Source organism: Ornithodoros turicata, chromosome 1, assembly GCF_037126465.1.
Source record: "Ornithodoros turicata isolate Travis chromosome 1, ASM3712646v1, whole genome shotgun sequence".
NCBI classification, from domain to species: Eukaryota; Metazoa; Arthropoda; class Arachnida; order Ixodida; family Argasidae; genus Ornithodoros; species Ornithodoros turicata.
Genome location: NC_088201.1, coordinates 189734868 through 189758010, shown reverse-complemented (window position 1 = coordinate 189758010; position 23143 = coordinate 189734868). Strand labels below are relative to the sequence as shown.

Genomic DNA, 23143 nt, shown 5'->3' with positions numbered 1-23143 from the left:
ACTCCCCCCCCCCCCAGTGTCCACCATTGCTTGTTTGAGCATTGAATGTATTAAACAGAATGTAAATATACCAGGGAAATCATGGTGCGTTTGCGTTAAAGAGAGTTCACTATATAATGTGTCAGTACCTAAGCGCTCACATAGGCATGCAATACCAACACACCATCAGGCAGCATGTCACCAGAACAGAGGAGGCGTGTGCCCCATCAAGGCGGACACTGCCTTGCCACATGACAACATGGTCACAAGCACTGTTCTAGAATGACAAACAAGCAGGAGATATCTCGCATCAACAAAGAAAGCACAAAAAAGAGGGTTCCAAGAAGCAGGTCTCAAAAATGACACTCACATGCTGCACTTTATCATGGACTGGTAGAGGGTGTTTATCACTTTCCTGTGCACTTTAGATGTGAGGGGAGCACCAGACCTTAGCAGTGCATGAAGTGGTCCAAACTGCGGGAGTGTATAGCTTCTGCCATCATGGTCAGTCACGTCATGCCTGTTTGAAAGGAAGCCGAGCATAAATAACTCAGCATGGCAGGCTGGACAGGCACTTCATCATGGGCACCACGAAGGGAGGGCAAGGGGAGGCCATCCCCACCCCACCCGGCTACGAAAATTATTTCATTTTGACGTCATTTTGGGACAAAATCTGCGACATGCCCTCCCTGGATACGGCATGGATGCGGTTTGCATCCCCCCCCAGGAACAAAAATTTTGGCGGCACCCCTGCACTTGATAGATGTAGAAACTGTATTACGGAGTGGCGAAAAGCACAATCATGGGTCCGATACTATGCTCCTTGTTGTTTGGAGCAAATTTGACCGATACAGTCCTGTTCAGTAGGTGTTAGCGTTTCCAGAGATATGACTTTGTACTTCAATCATCTCCTCAAACGACATAAAATCTGCGCATTCAGTGTGCCAAGGTATAAGTGGCACAGTAATTTAGTCATTCACATTCGAAAATAGTCTACACCGATGTACACCAGTCTGCACAGATATAAACTCGTGTCATGTTCATATGAAATAGAAACGAAGCCGACCTCCACAATCGCACTGTGTCACCTCAAAGCATGCGTAAGGAAGCAACTGTCAGCTGAATGTGAAGAAAGAGATTACTTCTTTATCATGGGAGAGATCACAAAGCACGGTAACATGTGAGAGATCATAAAGTATGTTAACCTCCCGCTAACTCTTCAGTTAGAAACTTTGTGCACGACTTCTGCCGCCAAAATCAGTTACAAAGGTGGAAGCATCCAGCACGTCTCGTGCGAAGTGCTAACTATGCTCCATATATTTTATAGAGCCTCCAGTGCAAGCTGCATGAAAAGGCAACAGCCAGCACTCTTTCATATAGCTCGTGAATAATAATGGTTAGATGCCTTGTGACCTACAATCTTTCCCACAAGTCACACGGTGATATCTTGCAAAATAGAGAATTGTACTTACATAACTTCACGTATGCCGCCTCCGCTTCCAGTGGAATCGGCTCTAGTGCCAGATGTACTTGGCACAGAATCTGGCACGCTCGCAGCTTGATTCTGCATGCAACAAGACAACATAGTCACGGAAAGGAAGTGTATATATAGTAGAGTAATGCCTCATGCCAGTGCGGTGCGCTCGGTATCGCAGCATTATTACAAATACGATAAAGCCAATATTCGTGCTTGTGCTATGACGTGCTATGTATATGATGGACCGTGATGAGTTGTATAACAGGGACCACATTACTTGGTCTCTATTTTCGCGTCAACGAGAACGTATGACAATTCAGTGCTTAAGTGCAAGACTCTCCTCAAAAGTATCAAATATCTAACAACACAAGGGACAGGCCCAACTGTATTACGATACAGGTAATGAAATTACGGCTCCATAATTAACGTACGCATGTCACAACCCTAACTCCAAAAAGCAAGCATCGGTACACACATGCTCTGTGGTTGGGGCAGGCGACGCACATGGGCGAAAGACTCGGACAGTTGCCATATTCACTATTTCGTCGCCGTCAGCCAGGTCCAAGTACTGATTGAAGTCACTGTCAAGTATCTGACAAAGAAAATAGCGAAAGGTTTGTTACAGACGCCTTAAGTTACAGCATAAGGAGTAAAAGCAACATACCTGAAACCTGTCATCATCCCTAACGTGCGGTGCCAAGACGGCCGATGCAGTCACAGCATCTTTCAGTGCTGCAACAGTACCTTCACTCAGTTGGCACTTACGTCTAATGTCAGCATGCGGTATCAGTAGCAAACAAATGACAGCTGTCATTATGAAGAACTCGCGTTCACTGCGTCGTAAGCACGAAACGCAACCGCGCCAATGTGAGAATCAAAAGCGTATGAATTTGGATTGTCTTGGCTACAGGCCTTGAACTTCGCACTCTGCTTTACCCGCGCCGCGCCGCTACTTAGTTCCCGTTTCGGTTGCTGCTTCTCACTGGTTCACCTCTTCATTCAGCCAGTTAAGCATTACAATCTCATGTTCTGGCCCTTCACTCGCAGTTGTGCACACGAAGGTCTCTGCCGAAGTACGCGTAAATCATCTGATACGCTGAGAAATTCTCGTGGTGCCGCCGCGGTTCTTTTTGTGCGCAGTACCCATCACATCGCCTGACAAAAGTTTTTCTGGTAAGCATTACTTATTTATTGCTCATTACACTTATAGGGACAAGTGGCTGCCCTTCCAGTGCATAACCTGTTCATATCGCGGCTCATCTGCTACGCTCGGTTAACGGGAAAGCTGTGGATCGTTATATCCATGTTGAAACCCTGAGGGAAAAGCACGAACAGAGTCTCAGGCTTTCAGTATGGATGTTAACCACCAGCTTGCCTGTTTCCTATCTGGTTGCTTATCTTTTGTTCTGTTTGTGAACCTCTAGTGGATAGTGAATGTACAACGCAACGCGAAATTAAAATGTGTTCCGTCATCCTGGGGTTAAGTTCTGATTCCCTAACATTTTGTACAGCACCAGAGCTAGCAATATGGGTCATGGGTGCAGCGAGGGGACTTTGGAGGTTATAGCCCCAAAACCATACCATGGCTACTGCACTTGGAAACGGCAAAAGAGGGTGAAATCCTCTTAATCTCTCGGACTGACCCATCTGAAATTTTTTGCTTGCTACGCCCCTGATATTGGTCATACTTAGTTAAATTTGTACTTTTCCAGATGCCAGGTGTACGCTGCTTCTACTGTCCAAGATGCGAGTGGCGGGCATTTTCTGTGAAATCATTATTTCGGCATCTCCACGTGACCCATGGCAGTGAACAGAATTGGACTTGTGGCTTTAGTGGTTGCATGCGTTCCTTTGTCAGCTTCCCTTCATACCGCAAACATGTGGTTCGCAAACACAATGACCTCCTTCAGGGTGAGAGAAGAGACTCTTCTGAGCCTGGAAACAGCCACGGAACCATGGAAAGCGGCACTGACACTTCGTCTGATGTGGGTCACGATATGGTAGCAACAAACCGTGATGAAGAACATCGTACACAGAGCCCTGAAAGTGCTCAAGGTGATGAAAGTTCGGCCCCTTCTGAACTCGACCATGTGAGGCAGCTTGCACTGCTGTTGTTAAAGTGGAAAGAAAGTAAGCGACTGCCGGAGACAACAGCGAATGAAATTGCCAATGACATCATTTGTTATGTGCAAGGTCTCGCAGACCACTTAATGACGAAGCCAGCACAAGAGGTGCCGGAACTTATGTCTTCTATTTGCGATGAAATGCAGACGTTGGCGACAAACAGAGGCCGGACTGAATACTGGCAGACCTACCTCCCATTCATTGAGCCTCGAGCTGTTCTGCTAGGAACTAATGAACGAGGAAGACAAGTTGTATTTCACTACGTGCCCATATGTGATGTTTTGAGGCACGTCCTTGAGGACCCAGAAACATACAGTAGCTTTTGTTGCTCAGACAGAGAAGAGGGCTACTTGTCTTCAGTTTTCGACGGAACAGCCTTCCGTGATCATTCTTATTTCCAGGGCGATGACGGAAAGATCTGTATACAATTGTATGCAGATGAATTTGAAGTTTGTGACCCGCTGGGGAGCAAGAGGGGGAAACACAAGCTGTTGGGCGTTTATTTTTCAATCCTCAATATAGCACAAAGGTCAAGGTCCACATTGTCACAAATACACCTTGTGCTGCTTGTGAAAGATAAGCATGCGTCAGCTTATGGACTTCGAAAGGTTTTTGCCCCACTTTTGGAGGATGTGGCCAAATTGGAAAGGGAGGGCATCGCGGTGCATGGAAGGGTACTCAATGGCACAATCTTCATCATGACCGGAGACAATTTATCAAGCCATCGAATAGGAGGATTTAAGTGCAGTTTTAGTGCGGGTAGGATATGCCGCTTTTGCTTGGCACTACGGAATGAGACAAGTCACAAACACCTAGAATCTGATTTTGTGCTACGGTCCCCGGAAGGCCACTGCCACCATCTGGAAATGCTAACGAGCGGAATGCCTGCAGTATCTCTGTACGGTGTGCGCGAAGCCTGTGCGATAACAACGTCCGGATTTCACCCCACGGAGCACTTCCCTCCTGACGTGATGCACGACGTCTTTGAGGGAGTGATTCCGTTTGCAATGAGGCACATAATGAAATCCTTGGTCTCAAGTGGACTTTTTTCCCTCAACCACCTGAATGAACGTCTTGAAACGTATAACTACGAGGCGGGTGACATCAGAAACAAACCAGAGAAGGTAACGCAAGAGTTCCTTCACGGAAAAAGCAGCATGAAAGGCAGCGCCTCTCAGATATTTTGTTTCTTTAGACATTTCTCACTGTTCATTGGCGACTCCGTGCCATCTTCAGACAGTGCCTGGGAGCTGTACCTCCTACTGCGTGAGATCGTGGAACTTATAATGAGCAGGAAACTACAGAGCCATCACGTGCCGTACCTTCAGAGACTTATTCATTTCTTCTGCCTCGACTTCCTAGCTCTGTTTCCTCAAATTCCGGTCCCCTGCAAAGTACATTACCTGATACACTATCCGTCATTCATCTACAGGTATGGCCCCTTGGTTAATATCTGGGCCATGAGGTTCGAGTCTAAACATCAATATTTTAAAGACCTATCACGCAAGCTACACAACTTCAAGAATATCACGAAAACTTTGTCTGTCAGGCATCAGTACCTGCAAGCATACGTCCTGTCAGGTGCCACATCCAAGAGCTCGCTTTTCACAACAGGATGTCGGCCAGTTCTGCTTGAGCATGTACCAGAGGTGGTCAAGTCTTATTTGGCACAACGGGACCTGGAATCACCAACCATTTCAACACTGACCTCTGTCAGGATCGATGGTACGCTCTATGCACCAGGAATGACATTTCTTAGCCACGTCAGTTCTGATGACCTTCCTGAATTCATCGAAGTCTGCGGTATTTACGCTGTCAGCAGGGACATTGTTTTTGAAATGCGTGAACTTTTGACTCTAGAATATGACACCCATTACCGTGTTTATGTTGTTGCGCTGACCGACAAGTACTTCATTGTCACTGACATTACAGCTCTCAGGACGGAGCCATTGTATGTTACACAAAGGGGGAACAGGCATATCATCAATGCACGCACTGCCCTGGTGTAAGAAAAAGTGAATTGTAGACCCCAGGCATGCAGCAGTTCACTGTGAATCTGAAACCCTCTGCTGAGCTTTTCTTTTCTTGATGCTTCTTGTCAGGTCCATTTTTTGTTGTTGTTGTCAGCATGTAATTAGTTCAAGAGGCACGACTTGTAGTGCCAGCTATGCAGTCATTGTAAGTACAGGAATATTTAGATTCATAGAATTAACATTTTGTACATAAAGAAATCTGTGCATTTTTGGGCCACTTTTGTGTCTTATAGCCCGGCCCAGCCACCTGGGTATAAGGAACATGTCGAAATGTTGCGTCTGTAAAATATATGTGATAGCATGTATCTTGTTCCACTGTACTATTCATATTCTTCTGAAAAAGAAAAGACAAGTCGAGTAAAACAACATCGTACATCGAGAGTAAAACCGCATCAGAGCCAGCGTGGCTCTGATGCGGTTTCATTCTCAATGTTTTCAGCTAGTCTCTCGCATTGGTCGGCTTATCTGTCTTGCATTCTACATTTACTGTTCGTTACATACTAGGGCAAGGACTTAACGGCAGCACCACCACCAATATTCATACATGCTTTCTTGCATGAGTACCTATTGTAGCAAACAGTGCCACTGTGCCACTCTGTGTTTTTAAGAGAGAAACATCACCTGCACATACAAAGATTTACATATAGAGACGCACCATCGACCTGGCACATGCGCAGTAGACAGGACACAACAGCCCCCAAAGAAATCGGTTCATAAAGCTGCTCTGCCAGCTGCATCAATGGAATGACAAGCACAGGCACATTTCAGTGAGGTCCATTAGTTCAAACAGGAATGTTTACTTTCCAAAGTAGTTTGTCAAAAGCCATGTTATTAGTTAACAGCTCAGTCTTGTTTACTCAGTGCAAAAACACCCTTTTTAACACTGTGTTAACAGAGGGCGAAAACACGCTTTTCAACACCACCCAATTGGTGTTAAAAGGGGGGAAAAGGTGTAAAAGGAGGACAAAAGGTGTAAATCCCCAATAACACGCTACTTTACACTGGCTGTTGGAGTTAGAATAGGTGTAATTTCCGAGTACACCCTTTTGAACACCATTGTTACACGTTTTGGTCGGGTCATAGGAGTAAGAAAAGGTGTTTTCATCTGAAAACTCCCTTTTTTACACACAAAAACGTGTAACTTGATTTACTGTGTAGTGCTCTGCATTTTTCCTTAGCTGCTCGTGCCCTTTCCGTCTTCACGGTACCCCACGGTAGCTAAGTGATCAGAGGGCTGGACATACCCTCTTGGTAGGGAGAGTCCTCCCCACCATTTCCTGATTTTCTTTGACTTTTTTTTTCTTCCAGTCATTTGGTGATGCCTCAGCAACGCGGAAAGCGATCGGCGAGTAGCCGCGCAGGATGGACATGGGAGAGCGTCCGCAGGCCCCGAACAGCGCCGTCCAGAAACGAGGGCTCAGCTGGCTCGAGGAGGGCCCCGAATGTCAGGTCTGTGGCGATTTGGACCGTCGTGGAATCCGGTCGTCCCGTATCTTGGGCATCGCGCTCGAAGTGGTCATCGCAACCTCGGCCGCTCAGAGATGATCCACAACAGGTTCCGCCGCCATTTCAGGGACTCACGCTTCAAGATCGCCATCCCGCGGACCCCGTCATACCCTATACAGAGGATGAGCATCGCCTTTTGTGCCCTGTTTGTCGGGTTCCAGAGTTTCACCGAGGGACTCATCGTCGCGGTTCCCTGCATCGCGCCAAAGTAGAAGATGCCCGAGCGCCTAGGCTGGCGGAAGGCGACGTCGCAGCCGCTCTTTCTCTTCTCCAAAGAGAAAGACCGGAACTTCTCCGAGCCCCCGAGGAAGTGGGAAACCTGCTCATTGACATCGACCCGGAAGAGCTCTGAATTACGTCATGCTTCGTGAATTTGACTGCCAATGGTCTGTGCCTGGTGAACCTACCGAACTGTTTTTCCGCGGAACCCTTCTTGCTTGTTTAAGTTTTGTCTACGATATCTGCTAGCATTGTTTTCCCCGGTTATTATTTGAACTGGACATTCTTTTTGGGTGTGGGGAAATGTGGGAAACATCGTAATCTGCGGATTATTGATAGCAGCTACAGTTTTCAGTAGATATCGGTGGCACGTGTTGGCAAAAGAGGGCGGGGTCTTTCTGTTTAAAAACGATGCCGCGTTAGGCACGGGGGCGTTTTTCCCTCGGGACGTCGCCAGGAGCAGACCGCTTTGGCTTGGCACGGAAAACTGTTTCATCTTGTACCCGGTGTTCTGTTGGTATGTTATTAAATGGCTGTTAGTATAATCAGAGTTTGGTTTACTTCTCCAGCAGACGGATTCCCATAAGGTTCAACGTTAGAGAATGAAAATTGTTACCGACTTAACGCAACGGGAAATAACAATTTATTTAGACTTTTCTTCTCCTATGCGGGAGACATCATCAGTGCAAGGCTAGGGACGGGAATGAGGACCACCAGAACAATTTTCATTCTCCAGTTATGACGCCCAGCTTTTGGAATATCTTCGCTTAAGTTCAACTACGTTTGCAGCATTTTTATGTGTAACCTTTCTGTAAAAGCCTTGTATCCTTTCTTTGTTTCTTGCGGATTTATTTGCTACTCTTATGAAGTACTCCGGTCGTTTGTGAAAAAATATTTCTGTGACACTTCTACTCGTAAACAGATAAATTACTCTTTTTTACATCTCGAGCGACATGGCCACACGTATAAAAGCACTCTCTGCATCTATGCAAATTCACCAGGGATTTTTAAAAGGCTGCGAAGAACGCGCACAATAAGTTGTGAATGTGCTCCTACGTTTACGTGGCGTACCATGCAAAGATCACGATGCCTGTTGTTCATTTTAAAATCAATATAATGTGTTGTTTCTTGCATATTTATTTGCTACTCTTATGAAGTACTCTGGTCGTTTGTGAAAAAATATTTCTGTGACACTTCTACTCGTAAACAGACAAATTACTCTTTTTTTACATCTCCAGCGACATGGCCACATGTGAATTGAATTGAATGAATTGATTAAAGTATTAGGTCCACATCAATGCAAGCCGGCACCGCCGGGAGAAGGTCATTGACACGGGGGAGGGTCATGGCATGGTCCGGGCCCAGCAGGGCGACGATGTCGCCGAGCCGGAGGGCGCGCACATCACAGCCAGAGGAGCGAGTCCGAATCACGGACATCGCGTCTGCCGCGTCTGCATAAGAATCCAGGGGAGCGGCAGCCCGAGGCACGGTGTGCGACAGGGGGACGTCAAATAACCTAAGCTTGTAACTTAGGAAAAAACGGGTCAAGGTAGTGGTCAGAGGGTTGTCACAGTCGAGTGCGCGCAGCGTCCATCGCAGGTGAAGGGCGCGGGCTACCACGGTAAGATCGGGTATGCCCCACCCGCCTGCGTCGCGAGGTAGTTGCACGATAACGCGGGGGAGCTGGTCAACAGCAAAGCCCCAGAAAAAACGGTAGATTTCCGTGTGCACTCGAACGCGCGTGCGACGCGGCACCATCAGTAGGCTTGCGATGTAAGTCACTACTGAGAAGAGTAGGCTGCGCACAATGTTGGCACGAGCGGCGAGGGAAGTCTGTAATTGTTTGTACAGGCTCACCCGGCTGTTTGTACAGGCTCACGGATCCACGTGCTGGAGAGAAGACCGCGGCGCCCGAACAGAAAACCGAGCACTTTCACTTGGTTCACTGCACCAACACCACACGCTGCACCAACATAGTTTCCCACGATGGGTAAAACGGCACACTTGTCGATGTTGAGCTGCGCTCCACTTGCGGCACAATACAACCCGCATATGGCGATCACACGGTTCACGGACGATTCGTTCGGAACGACGACAGTTACGTCGTCCGCGTACGCGAACGTGGGAACACACACTGAGGCACCAGGGAGCGGCGTGCGCGCGATGCGAGAGTCACAACAAACACGTCGAAGCAAAGGCTCGATGCATAGTACATACAGAGCGGGCGAAAGCGGGCATCCCTGCCTTACGCCGCGCTCGATAGGAAAAGAGTCACTCACAAACCCGTTAACGATCACCCGTGATTCGGGTGCCCTATACAGGGTTTTAATTTTCATTACAAACGCGTGCGAAAGGCGCGCGGTACTCATCACATCAAATACGAACGACTCTCAGACGCAGACGACTAAGGCGATCGAAGGTTTTCTCCTGGTCTAGTGTTAACACAAGACTGGGGAGGTTGCAATCGATCACCCACTGTATCAGGTCATGCAAAGTAAGCGCGTGAAGCTGCGTCGAACGTCTGTAGAGGACGATGGTGTTCCTCTACATGAGCCCGACCGGCGATGATGCTATGCCACGGGGAGTCGATGACGGTGGCCTATCTCCATGGCCGCGCCGGTGGAACTGAAGCCGGTGCTCCAGGCGCGTGTCCATCCTCGTCGTTGTCCACCGGCCGCTACATCACTCCCCCCCTCAGACGCGGAGCAGCGATAAAGCGGATGATGTTCACGACGTCACTAGAGGAGGGCAGCGAGGGCGACCGTGGTTGACGTGCATGGTTGAACAGGTGCATGGCGCGGCACACGTTGGCGGCATGTCACAGATGGTGAGGACGGGAACAACGATCCGTCAGGTAGAGACGAGCGAGAGAGAGTGAGGCGCTAGGTGTCGTGGTCCTGGGGTGCCGCGACCGGCACAGGAGCCGAGAGTCCCAGGTGAAATGAGTGAGGCGAGGCTACGCGAGCCGTGGTGAGATGCCGAGACGGGCTGAAGCGTGCCGTGGCGTCGGCTGCCGCGACCGGCAGGTGAGCGCAAGGCTCGAGTGTCGCGGCCGGCAGTGAGAAGCGTTGGGTGCGGTGAAGAGTGCCCGGATGCGGCAGGAGTGAAGGCGGCTCAATCTGTGAGGCGCGTGTGTGCCGGAGGGATGTGCTTCGCAATACGGCGTCTGCAGTACAGCTGTGGTCTTGCCGAGCAGAAGATGCCTTTGGAAATATGGCCAGTTCGTGGCGTGTGGATGAGACGGTTCGAAGGGGTCGAGTCGCAGCTGAATGGTCCGGTCGTTGCGTGAACGCAGGGCGCGTTGTGTTGAGAGGCTTCCAGGATGGGGTGCTCAGAACCATGCCACTGAAACTGTTGCAAAATTTGGGATGGTTGAAAAGGTCGAATTGTTTACTGAACCGAGGTGTTCGGAGTTCGGGTCACCAAATGTAGAGGACGATGGTGTTCCTCTACATGAGCCCCGACCGGCGATGATGGTATGCCACGGAGAGGCAATGACGGTGGCCTATCTCCATGGCCGCGCCGGTGGAACTGAAGCCGGTGCTCCAGGCGCGTGTCCATCCTCGTCGTTGTCCACCGGCCGCTACACGTCCTTCCATGCAGGCAGCTTGGCTGTTGCCGAGGATGACGGGGAGTTCTGGCTGGAGGCGCCACGCAAAACATTTGGCGATGGCCTTATAATCTGCGTTGAGCAGAGTAATAGGCCTCCACGCTCGCAAATCTATGCGCTTTGACTGGTCCTTGCAGAGGAGGGTAATAAGTCCCTCAGACATCGACGGCGGGAGGGCTCCCGCCCGAAGGCAGGCGTTCACAAGCGTGGTGAAAGCCGTTCCGAGGACGCTCCAGAACCGAAGGTCAAATTCCGGCGGGAGACCGTCCGAGCCAAGCGCACGGCCGCTGCTCGCAACTCCCCGAGCGTGACGTCACCATCGGCAACATTCGGCTCCTCGCGCGGAGGGAGAAAGGGGAATCCCCCAGGGCTGGCTGCGCCGGCGGTGTAGAGGCGTCGGTAAAAGTCTGCGCATGCGTCGACCACAGCTGACGGCTCGTCGGCGATGTGGCCGGCGCGGTCAATGACACTGGTGAGAGGGGTAGCCTCTTGGCCGAGGCGGCGGCGGAGTAACGTGCGCGACCAAAAAGGCTTCGCGCTCCCACTGTTCCGTGCGTTGCGATGCTTCAAAGCGGTCCCATTGCTGGTGTAGGAGAGGACGTAGCTTGGTGCGGAGCCTCTGGATGGCTTCGGGCATGCCCGGGCCACCAGACCTAGGCTTGTAGAGGAGCACAATCGCGTCACCGACGGCGATGATGTCCTTCCTTGCGCGCCGCGCTAGTTCCCGGCCTGCAGTGGTAACGGCTGATTTCACGGCCAGTTTTAGTGCGTCCCATGATGATGGGGTGAGCGGTTCCTGTAAAAAGGGCCACATGGCCTGTTCAATGTTCGCGCGTACGTATTTCTCGTCCAACAGCTTCGGATTGAGCCTCCAACATCCCATGCCCCGTGGTCTGCGAAGTGCACCACCCGAAGATACCAACAACATGGCGTGGTCACTGTGTGCTGACTGTTGGGCGTCAATGCGTGCCTGATTCACTGGGATGTTGCGTGAGATGTAAAAGCGGTCGATGCGCGTAGCCGCACCCCTGCCACTCCACGTAAAACCTGGCGAAGCGGAGTGCAGTGTCCACCACACGTCCACCAGATCCAGGCTCTCTATCAGGGTAGTGAGAGGGCGGCTGCCAGCACGCCAGAAGCGATGACGAGAACGAGAAATGTCTAGGCCGCGCTCGGTAACACAGTTGAAGTCTCCCGCCAAAATGAGACGTGAGGCCCCAACAAAATAGTTATCCAAGCTGGCAAAAAATTCGCGTTGTTGCGGTCCGCGGTTCGGGGCGTATATACAAACAATCCGCAGGCCGCTTGAAGTGTCAATCCAGACGACACGCCCGTCGGAATCGCGAGCGTGCCGAATCACTTTAACCCCACAGTGGGGCATAAGAATAATACCCCTGCCTCCCGGCAAAGCCGAGAGTCCTATATGACTTAGTACCGTGACGTTTATCCAGTAGCCGCATTTGGCGTCGAGAGCTAAAAAAAGGTTTCCTGAACACAGATGATGTGAGTATGTAAGACGCACGCCTCATTTAAAATTTCGAGCTGTTTGGCCGGACGGGTGAGACCCCTTACGTTAAAAGTAACAATATTTAAACTACCGGCCATAAAAAGAAAAAATAACAGCGGGACAGTAAGTACAGGAGTACAGCAGGGGCTAGATTTTATTCGTGCGAAGAGCAGGTTTCAGTGTCGGAACTCGACTCTGAGCTGCTTTCCGTCTCTTCGTACGTGCTAGCGTATATACAGACGCCTTCGCAAGCATCACAGTTATCGCCCGCGGCGGTCCGCACGTCCGCACCGCGCGCAATTTCTGGGGTAGCCCCGCGCTGTCCGTAGCAGACGACTCAGCTGGCGAGGCCGGTGAATCATCCACGGCGGGAGGGGAGCGACGGCGCTTGGTTCTGACGCGCCTGCGCGACGACTTCGTGGTGGGTGACTGCGCATCTTCCTGGGCGGGAGCGGGGGGCTCGACCACGGCGGGTGCAACGTCCTCTGTCTCCTTGGCGACGACGGGTTCCTCAGCTGCGGGAGCAGGCGGCTCCACCGTAGCTGTCTCGGCGATCACGGGGGCGGGAGCAGGTGGCTCCACCGCATTCTCCTCGGCGGACACGACAGCTGACGCATCGGGGGAGGGAAGCACGGGGAAGTCCTCGGCGCTGGTACCGGCTGGCAGGGCGGCGGGCTCCTCGGCGCTTGGGGTCTCCTCTGGCGTCTCCTCACGGGTACGATCCATGGTAGCGGACAAGTCATCCGACTCAGGGGGGGACACAGGGTTAGGGGATTGCTCCTCCTCCTCCACGGGCAGATCAGGAACAGCCGCACGCGTGTAGCCGGCTAGCGACGCAAACGTGCACCGACGGCACTGACTAACTGCGTGGTCTGCCCCGCAGCGTGGGCAGGCGGCGGAACACTCCCCGTTCCCAAATACTCCGCAACGAACGCATTTCACGGTCGTACACTGGACCGCGATGTGACCCTCCAACGAGCAGCGCCTGCAAAAGCGTCGCACGCCCGTGTACTCGGCCTGTACGGTCCATTGCGCGATGCGCAAGAAGTTCGGCACAGGCTTGGCCATATCCATGACAACACGGAGATGGCCCGTGCGCCATTTGAACTTCTTGTGCATGACCTCGGTCACCTCGTGAACAGTGCCAAATCCCGCGCGGGAGTTGCGCGCATGTCCTCGAGGCGCATCAAGTGGGAAGTACATGATGAGGACTTCCTTCATCCGTGACCCAATGAAATGGAGCTTTACCTCCTTGCCCTTTATTGAAACTAGGGGGGCCTCCAGGATTTTGGTCACCATTTCAGCGGAGGTGACTTCCACTTCATGACGGCCCCGACCGAGGGCTTGCACCCCGCTGATTGCCCCCGTTACAAAACGCGTGGAGAGCGCCAAACCTAAATCGTCCGTCTCCAAGCCGCGCGGAAGGTACGCCGCGAACACACGTTCGCGGTTCGTGAAACGCGCCGGCGTCCTTGGCGCCGCCATGCTGTCCTTCGCCCGAGCGGAAAAAACCCGCCCGCGCGCGCAGCTAGTTCAAGGCCAGTACCCTCCGAAGAGGTACTCGCTTACCTTACAGCAATGCTATCCGATAGGAGATGATACACTGCACTGACACAAACACACAAACACAGGGGGGGACACAGGAGGCGCCGAAGCGCTACACAACACTCGTCAAAACCAGGCGCGGTACTAAGCTAAGCCTTTTCCTCTGCCTGACATATCTGCTACCTCTGCTGGAATGTGAGCGAGCGACTGACTGATGCTTGCATACGGCGCTCGCGCGCCGGCCACGACGGAGACGCCTCTCTGGCCAATGGGGAGACAGCTCGCGCGTCCCGCAAAATGCTGCGCCCCGCGCTCACAGCTCCCCATACAGCCCATAGTTTGAGATAATTCAGGCAACACTGGACATACGACCAACGAAAATGCGTCGTGATGCCTAGCAGCCAACCAATCAGCAACCTCTCAGTTTGGCTCGGCTTTCGGCCGGCCCTGGCTGCCATTGACTTCTACTGGTTTTCATAGCTGGCGCACGTGATTCCAAAGTAACTAGGACGTTTTTATAGTCTAAATACATATATATTGATGCAACGTATAAACTTAAATGTTTGACTGATATATTCACCGTGCGTACAGGACGTTTCGTTCCTTGAATAGACAGCAACCAAACCAAGTTCGAGCTTGCAAAGAACACAAACAGTCTACTTCTGGAGGCGAGCGAAGTCCGCGAGTGCGTGTGTTTCACAGATGAGCATCTTCTTCTCATTCTGGCAATGCACCGTAGGTCACACAGTCACAGGAAATACTTTTGTCGTTACGAACACTCTCCTCTTACTCACTGTATTTGAAAATGCGACAGCGCTCGAAAGTGTTCCTCAGGCGTCAGCTCACCAAGCATTACAGTTCCGACCCGGCAAGAATGTCCGTAGGTTGACACTTTATCGGAGATCAATACATGGCCAGAGTCACTATAACTCACGAACAAACCCGAGCATACACTTCCTCTTTGGTCGTTGTGATCAACCGACATCGGCGAGCCGCGGAGACGCAGCGACCTTGCTTGGAGCTGCCCGCCTGGCCGACTGCCCAGACTGCCCGCGAAAAGTGAGCTGTCCGATATTTCGAAACTTTATCAACCAATCCCAGAGCGCGCATCCTCCTTCGGCCAATGGGCATCGGTCATGATGCCTAACGACGTAATACCAAGTGACTATGACACGATTTTACTTTTCTACTGCCGCAAATGCGGAGAGCTGCGGAGGCCTGGCTGCGCCAGCCGGCATCGGCGGAATGCCCGTGTCGTCTGCGGCATGTACTCGCTTTACTGTTCTGTCTGTCTGTCTGTCTGTTTATTTATTTATTAGTTAGTTAGTTAGTTTGTTTATTCATTTATATATTTATTTTTCCGTCCGTCCCATTCCCTCCGAAAACCGCAAGGTAGGACAGCCGCTTCTCTCTTTCTTGTTATTGTCGTTGTTAGTATTATCGTCACTATCATGACAGCGGTTATCATTCCACGTAACCATGCAGTAGCCTCACAAACGAGGCGCGAGCTGCTCCGTTTATCTCTCCGCCGAAATACCAAAGTAACCACGCGCAGGGACAACCAAAGCGCGATGGAAATGCGCAAGGTGTTAAGCGCAAGGCTGGCTAACCTTTTCACTGGCATCCTTCTTTGTTCAACAAAAGCGCGTTCAACTGCGCTCGTCCGCGTGCGCACGATACAACTAGTGCAGTTAAGCATGCCCTCTCGTCATCGGCCATACCATGCTGAATACACCGGTTCTCGTCCGATCAACGAAGCTAAGCAGCATTGGGGTCGGTCAGTACTTGGGAGGGTTCCCACCTGGGAACACCGAGTGCTGATGACATCCTTTTCATTTTTTCCTAGTCATTGATTGATTGATTGATTTGTTTTTCCTCCATCACTCCCGCTTGTCTGCTAATTTATTTATGTCGCTCTCTCTCTTTTTAGTATTACTATTACTCTGCCGTGGCGTCGCACCACACAAAACGGCGCCCAGGAAAGAAAAGAGAGCACACCAGTAAATAAATACATATATAAATAAAGAAAAGCAAAGAGTCAGGCGCGCACAGACAGACAGACAGACACACACACACACAGAAGAGCTTTTTTGTTTTCTACATGTCACGCAAGAACGCTCTGCCCCTGCGGAAAGCATTTGGGGTGGCCCTGAAAAGGGCCTTTGGTTGTTCTGGGTGGTGGTCGAACCGCAGCTTACTTGAAGCTCGTGTACTTGGTGACGGCCTTGGTACCTTCGGACACGGCGTGCTTGGCCAGCTCGCCGGGCAGCAGCAGGCGCACGGCGGTCTGTATCCCCCGACTGGTGATGGTCGACCGCACGTTGTAGTGCGCCAGGCGCGAGGACTCGGCAGCGATGCGCTCGAAGATGTCGTTCACGAACCTGTTCATGATGGACATGGCCTTGCTGGAAACGCGCGCGTCCGGATGTACCTGCTTCAGGACTTTGTAGATGTAGATGCTGAAGCTCTCCTTCCTCCTGCGCTTCTTCTTCTTCTTCTTCGTCCCACGGAGAATGGCCATTAGCCCCAAGGGAGATCGGCCAGGGCTATGAGGATGTCCAACTGTACTATGACTTGACGGTGACAATTTGGGTGGGGAAATGGGTGGAAGATGGTTGGGTGCAGAATGTAATGGTTGAAGTGGTGGAGGTGCTGAAGTTCGCTTGTTTTGGATCCATGGCACAAGGGCAAGCATCGTGCATGTCGTGGTTATTTGCATAATTGACATGTAGACGCATTGTAGTTAGAGTCACTAAATAAGCTTCAGAGTATCGACACTGAGCCGCCATGTTGTTTCGGATGACCTCCAGCGCCATCCATTTAGCGCTCTTCGAAGTGTTGTCTTCTTCCACTGCTGAACTTCACCTTAATCTATTTCTACTGCCAAAAGTGGGGACGGCAGCCACAGAAGGATGTGCCTAACCAGAAATATCTTCATTTTGATACAGATCGCAGCCGCGCTTGGGCATAGCAACCTGGAATTTTGTGCTACCAGCCGCAACATGGAGCTACACATTCGGAACAACAGCTCGGAATCTGGAATTTGCAATGCTGACACGTGTTCTAGGCAGGATGTTACTACGCACGTACTCGACGATACTAAGCTTATCTTATCCTGTACAACGACCGAAAAGTATATAAAGACGCCACCACAGCGAGATCACTTCAGTGGGGACGGCAGCCACAGAAGGATGTGCCTAACCAGAAATATCTTCATTTTGATACAAATCGCAGCCGCGCTTGGGCATAGCAACCTGCAATTTTGTGCTACCAGCCGCAAAATGGAGCTACACATACATTCGGAACAACAGCTCGGAATCTGGAATTCGCAATGCTGACACGTGTTCTAGGCAGGATGTTACTACGCACGTACTCGACGATACTAAGCTTATCTTATCCTGTACAACGACCGAAAAGTATATAAAGACGCCACCACAGCGAGATCACTTCAGTGGGGACGGCAGCCACAGAAGGATGTGCCTAACCAGAAATATCTTCATTTTGATACAGGTTAGTTATCCATATTCTGTTCGTAGCGACGATAGGTTTCTGGTCGTGCTGCCGTCCCCTACGTACTATTGTTTGATTGCAAGAGATTGCTTTTTGACTTGTAAACTGTTGCTATGTGGCGATGTCGAGGTTAACCCGGGCCCTGGGATAGATGAGATGTTCCAGAGGCTTCTTGAGGGTCAGAGGGAAATTAAAAACGATATACAGAAGATTAATGAGAACATTGAAGGGCTAAATGCAAAAATCACCAGCATTGAAGCTACAGTTGTGTCACTGAAGGAAATGACGGATAAAATACCGGATCTTGAAGAACAAATACGGAAGTTGGAAGCGCTTACTGTAAGCCAGAAGCAGACCATTGTAAATTTAGAGGACAGGAGCAGAAGGAACAATCTCGTAATCTTCGGGATTCCGGAGAGTGTAGCTGAAACACCACAAGAACTTAAGACGAAAATTGTACAAGAGCTGTTTTTAGACAAGATGCAAGTGCCCGTGTCGTCAATTGCACGTCTACATCGTCTGGGCAAACAGCGTCCAAACAGACCGATTATTTTGTACTTGCAAGATTACAACGAGAAACAGTGCATCCTCAGTAGTACCAGGAAGCTGAAAGGTACCGATATATCTATACAGAATGATTACTCAAAGGACACGCTACGTAAACGTAAACTACTTTGGGAGAGTGCTAGAGGTGACAAGCAAAACGGAGCTAAGTTACTCTCAGTAACGATAAACTGTGGATCAATAATGATGTCTACGTATGGAACGATTGCAAAAACCAAAGAATCAGATTACGTTCTTCTGAACCAAGGGCCCAATGACAACCCAGCTGCCAGCAGTTACGAATAATAAATGTAAATGCAAGAAGCATTGTGAATAAAGTTTGCCAGCTTGAGGAATTATTGCTAGAATATGACCCTCTTGTAACAGTCATTACCGAAACATGGTTAAATGATAACATAAGCGATGACGAAATAATACCCAGGACACACAAAATAATACGCAGGGATCGCCCCCAGAGAGGGGGAGGAGTAGCTGTGGTAATTAAGGCAAATATTGAATGTGCCCAGCTTGAACAAATTGAACATCATGAAAGTGTCTGGTGTACGTTAAATCTGTGGGGTAATGATGTTATTTTGGGTGCCATCTACCGTGCTCCAGATGAAAAAGACGAGTTTTTAGAACGTGTCAATGACCACTTGTGCAAATTACACAAATCTGGATCAAAAATAATTGTTGCAGGAGACTTTAATTTGCCTTCGATAAACTGGGAATATCTAACATGTGGTACTTCGAATATGAAGAGCTGTATTGCTTTATTTAATACCATGTTTGCATTTGACCTAACTCAGGTTGTGAAGAGTAGCACACGCTATGACAAGTCATCTAGCTCAATATTGGATGTAATACTTGTTAGTGACTTTTTTTCGGATTGTGACACTACAGTAGGTGATGGAATCTCCGATCACATGCTTGTGTACTTTACCTGCAATGTTCGTAAGCTGAAAGAAGGACAAAAGAAGTTTGTATTGGTGAAGGATTACGCGAAAGCGGACAGTACGAGCATAGTAGCGTATTTAAATTCTCATCTCGATAATTTTAGAGGAAGTAATGTTGAGGCGCTTTGGCAGGAGTTCAAACGAATATGCCGATTTTGCATTGATCAATACGTCCCGAATAAGAATAAGCGACTTAACAACCCTAATCCATGGATCACTCGCTCTATAATACATTTGAAGAGAAGAATAAGACGACTGCGAAGGAACCGTGGAGCTGAAAGAGAGGAAATAAACAGACTACAAGCGGTGCTCCGTGTAAAAATAAATGAGTCCAGGGTGGAGTATTACACGCATGTGCTTCGGGATTTCATGACGAATGAGCCATCCAGGTTTTGGCGCTTCTTGTCTGACAAAAAACATGGTATTGAAGCCTTGAGGGTTGATTCCCGTGTAGTTACTGATAGCAAGGAAATAGCGGAACATTGTAACAAGTACTTTCAGTCTGTTTTCAATTTCGATGTACAGGATCAAGTATTTGAGCATGTTAATGTTATTCCACCAAGTGATAACATTGTATCTTACCAGGGTGTGCTTAATATGTTGTTGCGACTAAAGGAAAAAAAGGCAGTGGGGCCGGATGGCATAGCCAATTTTTTCCTTAAAAGGTATGCGGATGTCATTGCAAAGTACTTGCAAGTAATTTTTGAGGCGTCTTTGTTCACATCATCCGTGCCCCAGGACTGGGTAATGGCACGCGTAATCCCTGTGCACAAAAAAGGTGACCCTCAATATGTCTCAAACTATAGGCCAATTTCTTTGACCTGCTGTAGTTGTAAACTCATTGAACATATAATTGCAAGTGTTATCCGTGAATTCTTAGAAACGAATGACTTACTTTCACAAGAGCAACATGGCTTTCGGAAAGGAGTTTCAACAGTAACACAACTTGTGACCACAGTTCATAATTGTTTGGAAGTGCTAGATAACGGCGGCCAGGTTGACATGGTGTTTCTCGACTTTACGAAGGCCTTTGACAAGGTGGTCCATTCTAAACTACTGCGGAAGTTAACAAGCTTGGGTATCCCGTCATATTTGGTGGCATGGGTTAGGGCATATCTAACAGACAGGAAGCAGTTCGTAGATGTAAGAGGATCAGTGTCAGATAATTTAGAAGTAAGCTCCGGTGTACCCCAAGGCTCTGTCCTGGGACCACTACTTTTTTTAGTGTACATTAATGATATTGTTGAGAGTGTCGAACCCGGCGTGAGTATTAAGCTCTTCGCGGATGACTGTGTCATGTTTACAACTGTGAACGATAGAAGAGATCAGGAAAGACTAAATAAGGGATTGGACCAAATCTTGCTGTGGTGTACCGAGTGGGGCATGACGTTGAACTCTGAGAAAACTGTATGTATGCCTATAACTCGTAAAAGGACTCCACAAAGGTTTGTGTACACATTGGGGGGTGTGCCGATTACTGAGGTTTCTGAGTATGAGTACTTGGGAGTAACTCTGACTAGTACGTTAAAGTGGACGAGCCATATTGAAAAGATATGTTCAAAGGCATTAAGAAAGCTGTACTTTATGCGCCGGAAACTTAAGGAAGCACCGACTGATGTAAAGCTAAATGCATACAAAACACTAATCAGGCCAAAACTAGAATATGCGTCAATAGTTTGGGATCCATATACTAAAGTTGATATTGCAAAGCTCGAAAGGGTTCAACGCCTTGCCATTCGCTTCGTGCACAGTTCTTATGATCGGAGACGCTCGGTTTCTGAACTTCTTGCTAGATCGGGGCTTTCGACGTTAGCGGAAAGAAGGAAAGAACATAGGCTGAGATTCTTGCACATGCTCTGTAACCGCAAACTTCTTTTAAATCCTGATGATTACATTTCACAAAGTCAAAGCCGACCACTGCGATCTACACGTATTCATAAACTTGAACCATTTTTCTGCAGAACTCAATCCTTCAAGCATTCATATTTTCCTAAAACTGTTGACGAATGGAACGCCTTGCCAAGAGAGTACTTCTTAACGTAGTTGGTGGTTATCGTGTGTGGCTGGTATCCTATGGCTATGGCTGCTCTGCTTGCTCTGCATATATTATACGGACTCAGTATTGATTGTTTAATATCTGTGCTGTCTCGACATATGATTATTACAAATGCAATGTATTTTTCTTTAGTTTTTCCACTCCTGCTTGGGCCAGGAGCCTGGAGTATTCATAAATAAATAAATAAATAAAAATAAATAAAATAGAGGTGGGGCTGGAGGTCATCCGAAACAACATGGCGGCTCTTTTTGCCTCAGTGTCGATACTCTGAAGCGTAGCTTATTTAGTGACTCTAATTGTAGTATTCATTAGCAGAAGCCATTGTAGTAGAGTGATTGTGTAGTAGTCAGTGTAGATGCCTGGCTGTGTGTTTGACCGTGGCTGTCTATTCCAGGTAAGTAAGAGCCCGCGGAGTTGGATACTCACACTGAAAGTGTGGCACGGAGTTATACTTGGGGTAAACCAAAGCAATCAGATGCCATTGTTTACCTTCGGCCACCCTCTGCAGACTTATGTTGCTTTGACTCGCCTCGTGCGGGAGAGCCACCAGAATTTCTCAGACCTAATGGGCTCCTTCGGCGTGCACGTAACACACGGCGTGGTAACACTCAATGGGTGATTGTGGGTAGGTGGGTGAATGGGTGGATGCAAAGGTGGGCTAGAAGCGGCGCGAGCGAGAAAGGAAATATGCAAGCCCAACCGCTACCGACATATCCCAGCTGGAAGTGCTGGAGGCTCCAAACGAAAGGAGGGCTGCTAGGGACACGGGAACCCCCAGCAGACGGAGTGGATGACATATATAGGCCTCTCGAAGCCTAGCGTAAAAGCTGCATTGCATGAGGAAGTGTGAACGTCTCGTACTGGCCACAGTGGGGACACGCGGGGGATGAAAAGCGGCCGGCTCGGTGGAGATAGAAGTTGAGGGGGAGTACATCGAAGAGCGAAACCTTTAATGGCAGAAGGAGTTGCTCGGCGAAAACTAATTGTGGAGTATTTCTACGGTGCCACTGCCAAGTTAACCACAGCCGAGCATCCATGAGAGCCGCATTATTTGACAGCGCAAGGGAGTTCTGGCACTGAGACAGGAAGATGCTCACTGTAAGTAGCCGGAACCGAGCCTTGAGAGAAGGCAACCGTGCCTCAAGGAGAAGTGCATCATTGGCCGAATACCGGGGAAGGCCCAAGCAGAGGCGGAGGGCCCGCCGCTCCAAAATGTACAGTTTGGTTAGTCGCCAGTCAGGCAGGGAGGAAAAAAGGACTGCTCCAAACTCCAAAATGGGTCGCACGTAAGAACGGTACACGTAGAGCAGGGCATCTCTACGCATGCCGACACGGGGGCTAGAGCACCGGTGGAAGACGCCGATTGCCTTCGTTGCCTTTAGACACAAGTGATCTATGTGGTGACGCCAGCTCTCGTCGTACCACATCCCCAAGTACTTGAGCTGCTTAACTTGACGGACCGATTGCAGGCCAACTTAGCATGTCGATGGTGACTGTAGTGTTCAGCGGGAACACGAGCATGGCCGACTTGTGCACATTCAGAGAAAGGTGCATAGAGCTTATCCAGGCTGCCAGGGTGTCCAGGTAGGCTTGAAGCTTAGCGTACAACTCAGACAATGAGGGCGCCGAAGCAAAGAAAGCAATGTCGTCCGCATACGTAAAAGTTGTAATGCTCGGGTCACATGGGAGGGAGCTCACCAAAACATTGAATAATATGGGAGAGAGCACCGATCCTTGGGGGACGCCCCTACTCTGGGGGTAAGATGAAGAAACTAAGGAACCAGCAGAACAGAAGAATGAGCGATCACAGAGGAAGGCCATGACCCAAGCAATCAGGTAAGGGGGAGAGTTAGCGTTCACTAACTCCTGGAGGAGCACCGAATGTTCTACGCTGTCATAGGCTTTAGCAACATCTAGAGCCACCAGCCCAGAGAGAAATCCCCTCTCGCGGGCGAGGCGGATCTGGCACTCGAGGCTGGTGTGGGCCAACCAAATGGAGCAATGCTCGCGAAAACCTATTTGTGTTTTGTTGAGAACACGAGAGGACTCTACAAACGGCGATAGCCGGCAGTGAATGA

At 49.6% G+C, this 23143-nt stretch overlaps 3 protein-coding genes and 1 pseudogene across 3 annotated transcripts in view; 2 read left to right on the top strand and 2 right to left on the bottom strand.

Annotated features, from left to right (window-relative positions):
* LOC135392280 (uncharacterized) overlaps positions 1-23143 on the bottom strand; it is a 117106-nt gene that overhangs the window by 5075 nt on the left and 88888 nt on the right. The window contains exons 2-7 of the mRNA XM_064622999.1: positions 5140-5259; positions 4787-4967; positions 2121-2188; positions 1932-2048; positions 1452-1543; positions 350-499 (exon numbers count right to left, since the gene is read on the bottom strand). Coding sequence (XP_064479069.1) covers positions 350-499; positions 1452-1543; positions 1932-2048; positions 2121-2188; positions 4787-4793 — 434 coding nt within the window. The 5' untranslated portion in view covers positions 4794-4967; positions 5140-5259. The remainder of the gene's footprint in view (positions 1-349; positions 500-1451; positions 1544-1931; positions 2049-2120; positions 2189-4786; positions 4968-5139; positions 5260-23143) is intronic.
* LOC135379149 (uncharacterized) lies at positions 3412-4741 on the top strand. Its single transcript, XM_064612399.1, has 2 exons — positions 3412-4678; positions 4734-4741. The coding sequence occupies exons 1-2, from the start codon at positions 3412-3414 to the stop codon at positions 4739-4741; spliced, it is 1275 nt and encodes a 424-aa protein (XP_064468469.1).
* Positions 15708-15826, top strand: LOC135379900 (5S ribosomal RNA; annotated as a pseudogene).
* On the bottom strand, positions 16195-16521 carry LOC135392271 (histone H2B, gonadal-like). The gene has a single exon (XM_064622991.1). The coding sequence runs from the start codon at positions 16519-16521 to the stop codon at positions 16195-16197; it is 327 nt and encodes a 108-aa protein (XP_064479061.1).

Coding starts and splice junctions, on each gene's coding strand:
- LOC135392271 (XM_064622991.1), bottom strand. CDS start 16,521: ATGGCCATTCTCCGTGGGACGAAGAAGAAGAAGAAGAAGCGCAGGAGG.
- LOC135379149 (XM_064612399.1), top strand. CDS start 3,412: ATGGAAAGCGGCACTGACACTTCGTCTGATGTGGGTCACGATATGGTA.